The 13,047-nt window shown below is 38.4% G+C and overlaps 1 protein-coding gene across 1 annotated transcript; it reads left to right on the top strand.

Annotated features, from left to right (window-relative positions):
• The first annotated feature begins 4,445 nt into the window (after positions 1-4,445).
• On the top strand, positions 4,446-12,798 carry LOC115961307 (toll/interleukin-1 receptor-like protein). Its single transcript, XM_031080306.1, has 2 exons — positions 4,446-4,951; positions 12,522-12,798. Exons 1-2 carry the CDS (start codon positions 4,446-4,448, stop codon positions 12,682-12,684), a joined length of 669 nt encoding a protein of 222 aa, XP_030936166.1. The 3' UTR covers positions 12,685-12,798.
• Positions 12,799-13,047: the final 249 nt, after the last annotated feature.

Raw genomic sequence — 13,047 nt, forward strand, 5'->3', positions numbered from 1 at the left:
GGCAATTATGAGAAAAATAGCCGTTAGGCAATAATTGATAATATAGCTTGTTGGCTTGTTTTTAATAAGTATTGATAATCCCCCTAATTAGAATACACTATCTTTTCAAATAAAGCAATCTAACAGTAAATAAATTTTAATTTATGTTTGATTAAATTTCCTTGAACAAATTTTAATTAATATGTATATTCTACTCTAAAAAGTCTCTAATTGACTTTTGATTTATTAATACTTATTAGAAAAAGTCTAAATTACAAATTACACCTCTAACTTTGACTTGTTTTTAATTCGGTTCTTTAAGTTTCACTATTTTTCATTTCATTCCTTTAACTTTCAGTTGTTTTCATTGAATTTCTTCCATCCAATCCATATTGGACAATATTAAACTAAGCAAGATTGGACAATATTGATGGAATGACCTAATTGGTAACATATTTAAATTAAAGATTGAAAAAAAAAATGAAACTTAAATGAAAATTTTGAAAATAAGTTAAAGTTGGAGGATGTAATTAGGATTTTAAACTTAAATAAATATGTTTTATATAAATAAATAAAAAATTCCTGATCATTACATAGGATGTGGATGAGTAGATAACTAGATATGTAATTGTAGTCCATTTTTATTTTTATTTTATTTGCATAGAAAGTATTGGATGATGTAAAATTAACCCTATATCATGATTGCTACACGTTAGATAATTGCCATACACTTAGTCTGCAATTATGCAATCTACATCAATCAAGTATTATATAGTCCAAAATTTTAAGATTATAACTTTCCAAGTCTTTGAAAGTTTCAAACAATGACGAAAAGGCTTTGGAAGTTTTGAACAATGGCCAAAGACTTGGTGAGACGTTAACAAGATTAAAGACTTCTAATGGTGTCACTCGTTTTCATGATTAAAGGTATCTGGCATATCAAGGACTTAACAAGAGTCACAAATATTTTCTCCCACACAAATTTTAGGAGATAAAGCTACTAATTAAACTTTTGTTACCTGTTAGGAACACTCTGTCTTCCCCATAAGTCCACTGCCCCCATTAACTTATTAAATTATTACAAAATGTATGTACACATATTTTGGAAGGCTCATGCAGCTGCTTAACTCTAGTAAAAAACGTTCAAGTAGAGATAGGCTATATGTTAGATGGGTTTTCAATGGACTTTTTTTTTTTTTTTTTTTTTCTTTTTTCTTTAAACTCACACGCCATTACCAAAACTGCATGCAATAGTTGGTAACGTGGAGTTTTCAATGGACGTTGCATTCAGATAAACATGTTGATTTGCTTGCTAACTCCAATTACTATAACCATTTTGTCTCTTTCGTGTAGATGATTGCAAGCTGTTTGTTTCCTGCTTCTCCAGGTTTGGATCAACTACTATTTCATGAAGTCAACAAATATCTTGATGGATTAGGAAGGATGGGCACTACCAAACTAGTGATATGTTAGGGTCATTTAATTCGGATTTGAATGGTCTGTATGTAATGTTAATAGGACTCGTTATAAAACTTGGTTAGCTCTTTAGTTTAAAAAAATTTCTAGATTCTAACCAAAAAAGAAAAAAAGAAAAAAAGAAAAAAGGACAGCAGGGTTTGGATACGAGAGAAAATTTGACATATAATCTGGTTATTTCATTGCTGAATCATGTGTTCTTATAATTCCCTCCTATTTGTACTCTTAGTTCGGCAATCTCATTATCAGGTTATTTGTCAATTTGACACCCTCATTATTGATTAATTTCTCTCTCCTCACTCCCCCAAAACTTCACAAATATTATAAAATGATGACAAACTTTCTTATCCACAATATTGGGCAAATGGTAAAATATGGCCTAGGTGAATTTTACTTTCTTCACTTTTTCAATTTTCATTTCTCTTTTCCTAACTAAATAAAGGAAAGTAATATTCCATTCCCTTCTCTCTTTCTTTCCACCATCAGTTTCACGGAAATAGAGGAGAAATATGTAGGAAAATGAGAAACTTTACTTTATAAAAAAAATCTTACTTCTCTCTATTTGGATACTGTTTATTTTGATGAAACTGAAAAATTATTGCTGAAAGTATTGTAGATAAAGGTAAAAGTTAGATAAAATGATGACAAACTTTCTTATCTACAATATTGGGTGAATGGTAAAATATGGCCTAGGTGAATTTTACTTTCTTCACTTTTTCATTTCTCTTTTCCTAACCAAATAAAGGAAAGTAATATTCCATTCCCTTCTCTCTTTCTTTCCACCATCAATTTCATGGAAAAAGAGGAGAAATATGTAGGAAAATGAGAAACTTTACTTTATAAAAAAATCTTATTTCTCTCTGTTTGGATACTGTTTATTTTGTTGAAACTGAAAAATTATTACTGAAAGTACTATAGATAAAGGTAAAAGTTGGATAAAATTGATAGGCCACAAATTGAATGACCTCTTGTGATAGTAATTAATTAATTAATTAGCCAAGTTATTAATTAATCAATTTATCATGCAAATGCGTGGTAGCACAAACAAATCACCAATAAACTAATAATGTAGCGGAAAATAAATAACACGATGATTTGTTTATGAATGGGGAAAACCTAACGGCAAAAATCCTACCGGGTGATTTTTAGGTCACCACTCCCGAAACTCCACTATTATCACAACAAGTGGTTACAAGTAATGGAATCCCCCGTACCTTACTAACCTACAGTTGAACCCTTACCCCAATACCCAATTGGACTTGTTCTATAGTGACAGTTCCCTTTTCTGATGCACGACTCCCAAGTACGTGACTAACCAATTGCGCGGATCCCAGTACGCGACTTCAATCACCAACTAAGAAGGTTGTTGGTTGCAAAGTTCTTCAATTCATCCACACGATGAAGATCAAGAAGATGCTTGGTCACAAAACCCTACGGTACACATACACAGCAACTTCTTCAAGAGAAAGAGATGAACTAGGGCAAAAATTTCGTCTCCGGTCACAATTTGCTTGAACAGAGTTTGCTCAAAGATTGTGCAACTTATGAACTGTTTGACGGCCCTTAAAATAATCCTTTTATATGTCTAGAGTTAGGAGAAAAGAAAATCCAAAGATACATTCACGGATCCCAAGAAAATCAAATTTGAATTCTGAAAATCTTAAACCTCGACAGATAGGAGGTGTCGAGCAGCTGTCGAGCAAATGTTGAGCACACCGAACTTTGAATAGCTTTCTTAAGCTCGATAGATGCAGCTGTTGAGTTAGCTGTCGAGTTTTAATGAATTTGCATTATCAACTTGTTTTCTTGGACAGACTTGAAGGCTTTAATATTTGATCTTGAAACATGGTTTCTTGAAATATTTAAACACATCCTAAATCTACTCAAATACAAGTAAAATGCGTTTTGTCAAAGGATAAACCAATTACATAACATCATGACATATGTTCTTAACATGTGAAACACATATGTCCTAACAAAAATGATGACAAACTTTCTTATCCACCATATTGGACGAATGGTAAAATATGGCCTAGGTGAATTTTACTTTTTTCACTTTTTTATTTCTCTTTTCTTAACCAAATAAAGGAAAGTAATATTCCATTCCCTTCTCTCTTTCTTTCCACCATCAGTTTCATGGAAAAAGAGGAGAAATATGTAGGAAAATGAGAAACTTTACTTTATAAAAAAATCTTACTTCTCTCTGTTTGGGTACTGTTTATTTTGCTGAAACTGAAAAATTATTGCTAAAAGTATTGTAGATAAATGTAAAAATTAACTGAAATAGTACAATAGAGCCTATGAATAGTATCAAAAAGTACAGCGAAGTCCATAAATAGTAGCAAAAATAAGCTAAATAGTGAAATAATTTTCATTTTTCATTAGTAATGGAGGCGAAAATAACTTATTTTCCAAAAAAGCAAAAACACGTGGACCTCGGGTGTGGAGACTTGAACTAAAATATTTTAAACGTTACCCTACTTTCACGGAAAGTACCTGGTAGAATAGTGGCCAGTAGACGCGTTTACACCAATAAGCCCAAGTTCGAACCATAGTAGAAGATTACTTATTTTTCCTTTTCTTATTATGCCAAAACCAGTGCAAGTGCTGACTGCTGAGCGGCCCCATGCTAACGTAGAATATTAACCCCCCTTTTTCCCCAGAAAATGGAAAGTGGGAAATGTTTGACTAGTCCACAATGACCGCTGTAGTGCTTAGAATTTTCAAAGACTTATTTTAGGTTTCACACGGAAACCAATTGCAATGAAAAAAGCATCAGTATGGCATACTTGAAAAGTTCAAAGAGTTCCTACTTACTAGTCACACCCAAAGCAAGCTACCTATAAAGGCTCCTCCAGCTTTAATTCATCCTCTTCATAATTTGTCATTCACTTAATTTCCTGTGTTATATTGACAACCCTTTCATAGTTTTTTTTTTTTTTTCCTCTTCATTTCAGATCTTTACACCAATTTGCTCAAAAATCCCCCCGATGGCTCTTGTTACTAGCAAAGGAGGCTCATCTTCATCTTCATCTTCCTCTTTCACCTACCAACTCAAGAACTTTGATGTCTTCTTAAGTTTCAGAGGTGAAGATACCCGTCTTGGTTTTATAAGCCATTTGTATAATGCTTTGTGTCAACGGGGTATCAAAATCTTTATCGATGATAACCTTCAAAGGGGAGAAGAAATTTCTGCAGGACTTGTCAAAATAATTGAAAGTTCAAGGATTTCAATAATTGTATTTTCTGAAAACTATGCGTATTCCGCATGGTGCTTGGATGAACTTACCAAGATTGTTGAGTGTAAGAAGAATAACCAATTAGTGCGACCAGTTTTTTACAACGTAGATCCATCAGAAGTTCGTAACCAAAAAGGAAAGTTTGGAGAAGCATTATCTAAATATGAAGAAAAATTAAAGGATAAAAAGAAGGTGCAAAGATGGAGGGAAGCTTTACATGAAGCTGCCAATATATCTGGTTGGCATTACAAGCATGAGTATGTTCCTATATTTAATGACTACTTTTATGCCTTACAAGTTCTAATGATTTTTCTCATAAAAAAAGGTTCTAATTGTTTTTCTCATAAACAGAAAAGTAGTTTTAATAGTTTTGTGATGACCTGTAGATTTTATTGTTAAACAACTGCTACTATGTGATGACTGTCCTCTCTTTCTTTTATTTATTTATTTATGTTTTTCCAAATTATGGAATTTTTTGGGCTCATATCTTCTACTAAGGCAGTTAGCTATGGTTCAATAGTAAAGATAAAATAACAAAATATTAGATTATCTTACCAAATAATTAGGAGTTTTTCTAACATGTGGCTTAAAATTTTTGATGCACCGACACAGACACGGAAATGATGATATGACAGTTTTTGAAAAACAAAGACACAACACAGCATGGACATGACAATTAAATAATTAATTAAAATTTATATTTAGGCATATTTTTTAGACATAAAATACATTTATGTCTAGAATTTAAATTAATTAATTATTCCTTATAAAAAAATTAATTATTTAACTTTAATAAATAAATAAAACTATAGTAGGACACACAAAAACAAAAATCACTAAATTCATAATAAACATTTATAAGGCAAAACAAAAGGCTGAGTAAAGAAACAAAAAAATATAAGTTATAAGATATAACTTAATATGGCACTAACAACATTATATATGTCACATGATGATAGTAACAACATTATATGATATCCCACTTAAAAAAAAAAAAACATTATAATATATCCCACTCTCACCCTATGATAGTGAGAGTGAGATTTTTTTTAGGGGGACAGTAAGAGTGAGATAAAAAATAAAAACAAAACAACATGCGTTATAATAAGTGAGATTGGCCTGTTTAGTAGGTCATTTCAATACACTTTTAGGGCATTTTAAACACATTAACAAATGTTTTCACGTATTTTATCACCCGCACTTAAGTAACAAAGATAAGGATATATAGAATGGGTTGCTCGTCTTGGTAAGGTTTTCTCTGTAAACCTCTGCCAAGCCGTGGCACTGTAGTCCCTTCCTTTGGAAGGAGAGTCTGTCCCTTGCATTAACAGTGTTAGTGCAAGGCTAGTTGGGTTTTTTCCTGGGGATTGGGAAACACCATGAGAGCTTCGTACTGGATCTCCTTCCCTAGATATGGAAGACTTAACAAAACATTGGAGTTCTTTATCTCTGTCGGAAAATGAGGGCCTCGGACTAAGCCTTAAAAGCGAGCAAGCAGTCAATGAAGTCGGTATCATCGCTAGATTCCTAACCAGACGCCCTTTGAACCTAGAAGCCATTGCCAACACTTTCTCTCCTCTGTGGCGATCTAAATCGGGTTTCAAAGTCAGAAACATCGGGAACCATGCGACCCTTTTTTCTTTTGAAAACAACTCAGATGTTGAGCGGATTCTCTCGTCGGAGCCTTGGAGCTTCGACAAACACATTATGGTCCTATCTCGTTATGATAAGGAAAACCCAATAAATGCCTCTGAGCTAAATAAGGTTGATTTTGGGTTCAAGTCTATGATATTCCATTAAGGTTCAGGAACAAAGAAGTTACAGAGCAGATTTGTGAGATAGTTGGAACAATCCTACATCCCAGCGTAGATTCAGATAATGAGGGAGGGAGTTTCATAAGGGTCAGAGTCAGGGTTGATATATCTAAACCTCTCTGTAGAGGCCGACGCATATCGCTTGAGGATGGGAAGACGCATTGGGTCTCTTTCAAGTATGAACGTCTCCCCAACCTCTGTTATTGGTGCGGTTGTCTCACCCATAATGATAGGGACTGTGAGAAGTGGATTGAAAGCGAAGGAAGCCTAAAACCTGATGAACAACAATTCGGGTCATGGTTACGTGCTCCTCCATTTTTTTCTTCGAGGAAAAATGTTATTTCAGTCCAAGGTTTCTTTACGAAGAAAAAACAGAGCACAACAACCCACCCCACCGAATCTCAACAACCCATCCCTCCGGCAAGAGAACAACAACCCTCCCCCGAAACTCCTCCACATTCCCCAAGGACATCCTCTGAGATTTCTGATAAGAAAAAATCTGAAGCTGTCAAGGCAGCGGATTTTCCGCTCCAAAAATATTTTGTTAGTTCCGAGGAGGTACCCCCGCTGAAATTTTCGAACCATGGTGACTTCGAAAAGGTAATCCAAGACCTTGACAGTGACATCCACTGCTTTGACAGGACGGAGGCTTCCCCAATGGACCCAAAAAATGCCTTACCTGTGAAAGATCAGATTAACCCGTCACACCAAGCCCAATCATCTGGCCCAACGGTTGTATGTTCTCAGGTCCAGCCCAACGAGCCCACTCCTCTAAATGATCAAACGAATTTGGACACAGACATCACGATGACCAAAACCCAATCTGAAGGCAAATGGTTAAGAATTCAAAGGCCAACCCAACTCAAGGAAAATCAAAACCCGGTTGTTACTTTGGGTAAACGCATCTCCCTTGATCAATTAGATTCCTCCATTCCTCCAAAACGCATAGGTCGTATCGGCGTTGCACAAGATGAAAACTCCTTACTTGAGGCGGTGGCTGACATCCAGCCCCGCCATAAGAGATGAGTTGGCTTGTCTGGAACGTGCGTGGGCTTGGGAACCTACGCACATCCCGAGAGCTCGAGGTAGTCACTCAAGCAAAAGTCCCCTCTGCCCTGTTTTTGGCCGAAACTTGGGTAGGTGAAGCTAGGCTGCGTCGTTTATGCAATGAGCTGAAGTTTGACCACTGTTGGATCAGTCCTAGTGCTGGTAAGACTGGTTGTTTGGCTTTGTTCTGGAAAAAATCACTTAAGATTGAAGTGATGTCCTGTTCGCCGAACCACATCGATGCTACTGTTGGGGAAAGATCAGAGACTCAATGGCGTTTCTCAGGTGTTTATGGGTTTGTCGACAAGGCCAGGAAACACGAGACCTGGTCCCTTCTCCGTGATCTCCACCGGTGATCCCCTTTGCCGTGGATGTGCGCCGGAGATTTCAATGAGATACTATGGTCCCATGAGAAGCTTGGTCTGGGTGCTAGACAAGAAGGAATGATGAAGGACTTCAGAGATGCTCTGGACGTTTGTGGGCTTATGGACCTCGGTTTCGTGGGGGATAAATTCACCTGGCGAGGCAAACGCGTTGGCGGTTTGGTCCTTGAAAGGTTGGACAGGGCGGTGGCGGACAATGCTTGGTTCTCTCTTTTCCCCGACACTAAGGTCCAACACCTCCGCACCCATTCCTCCGATCACAAAGCCATACTGATCAAGCTGGAAGGTATTTCTCCCCATCCTGATCGCCCTTTTAAATTTGAACAAATGTGGCTTTGTGAGGAAGGGTGTAGCAAAACTGTTAACTTTGCTTGGGGGCCTACTTCATTGAATGCCTCTATAGTTCATATTGCCTTAAAGATCAAAGTGTGTGGTGAGAAGCTCTTGGATTGGAGCCAGCAATCTTTTGGCAGCATTAGGAAGCAACTTGTTTCAAAAGGCAAACAACTCTCCAAGGCTGAGTTCAATGCTGCCAGGGGTTATCTTGATTACGAAGTGGTTAAAGTCCTAAGAGCTGATCTTAACGATCTTCTAGACAAAGAAAGTAAAATGTGGCAGCAGAGGTCTAGAGCTCTTTTCCTTAAATGTGGGGACCGGAACACAAGTTTCTTCCATAGTAAGGCCTCTCATAGATGCAGAAGGAATAGAATCTCTGGCCTTAAGAACTCTGTCAATTCTTGGTGCACGGAGAACAGCGAGATCAAAGAGATAGCCTTTGAGTACTACCGCTCCTTATTCACTTCTTCCCAACCTTCAGATTTTTCAGTTATATTGGAGGCAGTTCACCCCTCTGTCTCTGAAGACATGAATACTCGCCTCCTTAGGCCCTTTATCAGAGCAGAAGTAGAAGCAGCGATTAAAGAGATGAAGCCCATCACAGCCCCAGGCCCCGACGGTATGCCTCCTCTATTTTATCAATCTTTTTGGTTGTTAATTGGTGATGATATCTGTGCTGCTGTGCTTGATTGTCTTAACAACTGTAAAATCCCTAAGGAAATTAACTGTACCAACATTACCTTGATTCCTAAAGTTAAATCCCCTGAATTCATTACTGATTTTAGGCCGATCAGCCTGTGTAATGTAGTATACAAAATTGTTGCTAAGGTACTAGCTAACAGATTGAAAGCTATCCTCCCTCATGTGATATCTGAAAACCAGAGTGCCTTCCAAGCTGGCAGGGTTATTACTGACAACATCCTCATGGCTTTTGAAACCTTGCATTACATGAAACACCATCAAAAGGGTAAGTCGGGGTTTATGGCTTTGAAGTTAGATATGAGCAAAGCCTACGACCGGGTGGAATGGATTTTCCTAGAAAATATCATGAAGAGAATGGGTTTTGATGTCAAGTGGGTTAATCTAATCATGGAATGTATTTCGACTGTCACTTATTCTGTTCTTATTAATGGTGAGCCTACCCAAGTGATCCATCCCTCTAGAGGCTTACGTCAAGGGGATCCTTTGTCGCCTTACTTATTTCTATTGTGCTCTGAGGGTCTCCATTTTCTGCTCCATAGGGCAGTGGAAGCTAGGCAAATCCGGGGTGTGTCCATCTGCAAAAAGGGCCCTCGATTGACTCTTCTATTCTTCGCGAACGATAGTTTGATTTTCTGCAAAGCCTCGCCTGTTGAATGCCAAAAAATCCAAGACCTTTTGGAATGCTATGAAAGGGCTTCCGGTCAAAAGCTGAACCGGAACAAGACCGGCCTCTTCTTCAGCAAATCTACCCCTTCTAACATTCTGGACCAGATCAAATCTTCGCTTGGTGTGCAGGAGATTAAGCAATTTGAACGCTATCTCGGCCTCCCCTCGCTAGTTGGGAAGAAGAAGAAAGCTAGCTTGCTTTATATCAAGGAAAAAGTAGCAGCTAAACTTCAAGGTTGGAAAGAACAACTTCTTTCCCAAGCCGGTAGGGAAGTAGTCCTCAAATCGGTGATTCAGGCGATCCCAACCTTTGCCATGAGCTGCTTCAAACTCCCCCTCACTCTCTGCTCTGATATTGAGGCTTTAATTAGGAACTTCTGGTGGGGTCAAAGGGGGAATCAAAGAAAGATACACTGGTCTAAATGGAAAACTTTGTGCCAGCCAAAAAGTTTAGGAGGGTTGGGTTTTAAGGAGCTCCAGAAATTCAATGTTGCCATGCTGGCAAAACAGGTCTGGCGACTAGCGGACAACCAAACCTCTTTGTTTCATAGATTATTTAAGGAAAAATTCTTCCCTAATGGCTCCATTTTTTATGCTAAAGAGGGTAACGGCTCTTTTGCCTGGAAGAGCATCTTAAAAGGTAGAGACGTGATCAGCAAAGGGCTGCAATGGAGGGTGGGGAATGGTGCCTTGATCCGGATCTACCATCATAGATGGCTCCCCGATCCATTCAACAAGAAAGTGGTGTCCCCTAGTGACTTCCTTGGCTTGGATGCTCAGGTGGCTGTCCTAATTGATAAAGAGAAGCGGTGCTGGCTCCAGGAAGCAATTGACAACATTTTCATTCCCCATGAGGCGGCTATTATTAAATCCATCCCCCTCAGCATTTGTGATTGTGAAGATAAGGTGTTCTGGCCTCACTCTCCTGGAGGCAAATACACTGTTTGTTCGGCTTATAGACTCCTTATGGATGAAGAGTTGAGTGAGTCTCCTTCTCCATCTGATTTAACCCCTATCAAGAAAATTTGGAAGGGCATTTGGAGTCTTCATGTTCCGAACAGAGTTAAGACTTTGCTTTGGAGAGCGGGTTCAGATTCTCTCCCCTCAAAGGCCAATCTTTTAAAGCGTAAAGTGCTTGTCGATGACACCTGTCCCGGCTGTAATAGGGAGAGCGAAACCTCCTTTCATGGCCTTTGGTCCTGCACTGAATTAACCTCAGTTTGGGAGGGCACCTTTGGCTGGTTAAAGAAGCTTTCCAAAGATTGCAGCTCTTTTTTGGATGTCTTTCAGCTATGTCTTTCTCATAAGGACCTTGTTGATTTGTTTGCCATGACTATGTCACAGATTTGGACCCGCAGAAATCAACTTAGAGTTGGTGACAGTTCAGCCCCTCTGTGGAAACTACTGCCCTTAGCCTCGGACAACCTGCTGGAATTTCAGAGAGCTTCGTCTGAGCTCCCAGCAGCCAAAAATGTTCTCACCAACGCCAAATGGCTCCCCCCTCCTACGGGTTGGCTAAAGGTGAACTTCGATGGGGCTATTTTTAAGGAGAAAAGCCTAGCTGGTATAGGTTGCATCATCCGAAACGACAAAGGTCTTGTAATGGCTGCCTTTACACAAGTTATTCCGCTGCCTACATCTGTAGAGATGGTGGAAGTGTTGGCAGCGTGCAGCGCCATTGGTTTTGCGTAAGAACTTAGTCTAGATCAGATTATTTTGGAAGGCGATTCAGAAACGTGCATTAATGCGCTATCCAAAGGAGGTTGGGAGTCTTCAAGCTTCGGGCACATCATCAAGGATATCAACTTCTTCGCTTCAGCTTTTAGGAGTTTATCCTTTAGTCACACTCGTAGGCTAGGGAACAAAGTTGCCTATAGACTAGCAAGATCAGCTTGTAATTTTCCCCTTTTTCATGCTTGGATGGAAGACATCCCCCCTGATATTGTCCCTGTGTATGCCTCTGAGTTGCAGTAATGGAATTTGCTTCCCCCTTTTTCAGGGGTGGTTTCTCAAAAAAAAAAGTAACCCATTCACGCAAATGGCCCAATATCTGAATATAAAAAAAAAAAAAAAAAAAAAAAAAAAAAAAAAGAGAAGCTTAAAAAAGCAAAGAGGTCGGACCTGACCTGTTGTCCACGTCGAGAGAGAGAGATCGGAAGGGACAGTGCACGGCGTTGACGTCTATGGAGCTCGCCGATCTGCCCGATCTAGCTCCGGCGAGGGCAGAGGGCAGCGGCAGCGGCAGCAGGCAGAGGTCAGAGGGAGGGTGGGTTGAGAAGTGAGAACTTGAGATGTGGGTCTAATGACTTCTCAGACTTGTTGTTTTAGGGTATATCACAAAATCAATGGTATTGGTAAGATCATCTGTCAAAATCTGTGATTTTCCTTTTTTTTTTCACTGCTGGCGTGTCGGACGTGTCGGAGCCGCGTCGGCGCCGTGTCGGAGAAGCGAAAAGAAAAGAGACACTGCTCGGACACCAGAGTCCGGCGAATCGTACCGGTCCGGTGTCTGACACCGACACGACGCCAAAAATGGCGTGTCGGTGCAACCTAGAAAATTTTTTTAGAATAAATTCTTAATAATTTTGTTCAAGTATTAAGCTTGGTTTCAATAAGTTTGTGCCCCTCATCTAACTGGATTTTCCATGCAATTTCTTTGCAAAAGCCTAAAACTGATTTCCTAGAAAACAATAATTAGAAAAAATCCTAATCAAATTATAGTTCTTAGACCTATAAATTACATTTGGCTTTCTTTAAAAATAAAAATTAAAAAACTTTAATTGTAATGCTCAAACTGTACATCTTGAATTTAGTTCAGGTTCATATTTCAATTTTATAGTCTAACTATTTACATGTCTTGTATGCTTTGTGAATGACAGCTGTACTGAATTTGAATTTATCCAAGAAATTGTTGAAGAGATCGCAAATTCTGAATTAAATCGGATGCCATTATTTGTTGCTAAATACCCCGTTGGAATAAATTCTCGTGCAGAGGCCATAATATTGCAATTAGATATTGGGTCAAATGATGTTCGTATGTAAGGTATGTATGGACTTGGTGGAGTGGGTAAAACAACCATTGCAAAAGCTGTTTATAACAAAATTTTTTACTGTTTCGAAAGAAGCTACTTTTTGGAAAATGTTAGAGAAAAGTCAGGGACATTTGATGGTATTATCCAATTACAAGAGATGATTCTTTGTGAGACCCTAGGGAATAGACAACTGAAGGTGTGCAGTGAATCGAAAGGAACCATTGCGATAGAGAACATACTTCGCAATAAAAGAATTCTTTTAATTCTTGATGATGTGGATAAATCAGACCAAATAGAAAGATTGATTGGAGAATGTGATTGGTTTGCTTCTGGAAGTCGAATCATTATAACAACAAGAAATAAACATTTGTTA

The sequence above is a fragment of the Quercus lobata genome, chromosome 9, assembly GCF_001633185.2.
Source record: "Quercus lobata isolate SW786 chromosome 9, ValleyOak3.0 Primary Assembly, whole genome shotgun sequence".
Classification (NCBI taxonomy): domain Eukaryota; kingdom Viridiplantae; phylum Streptophyta; class Magnoliopsida; order Fagales; family Fagaceae; genus Quercus; species Quercus lobata.

Excerpts from the sequence above, each read along its gene's own strand:
- LOC115961307 (XM_031080306.1), top strand. The coding sequence starts at position 4,446 with ATGGCTCTTGTTACTAGCAAAGGAGGCTCATCTTCATCTTCATCTTCC. Across the intron at positions 4,952-12,521 it reads GGTTGGCATTACAAGCATGA|CTGTACTGAATTTGAATTTA; the intron begins GTATGTTCCTAT and ends TGTGAATGACAG.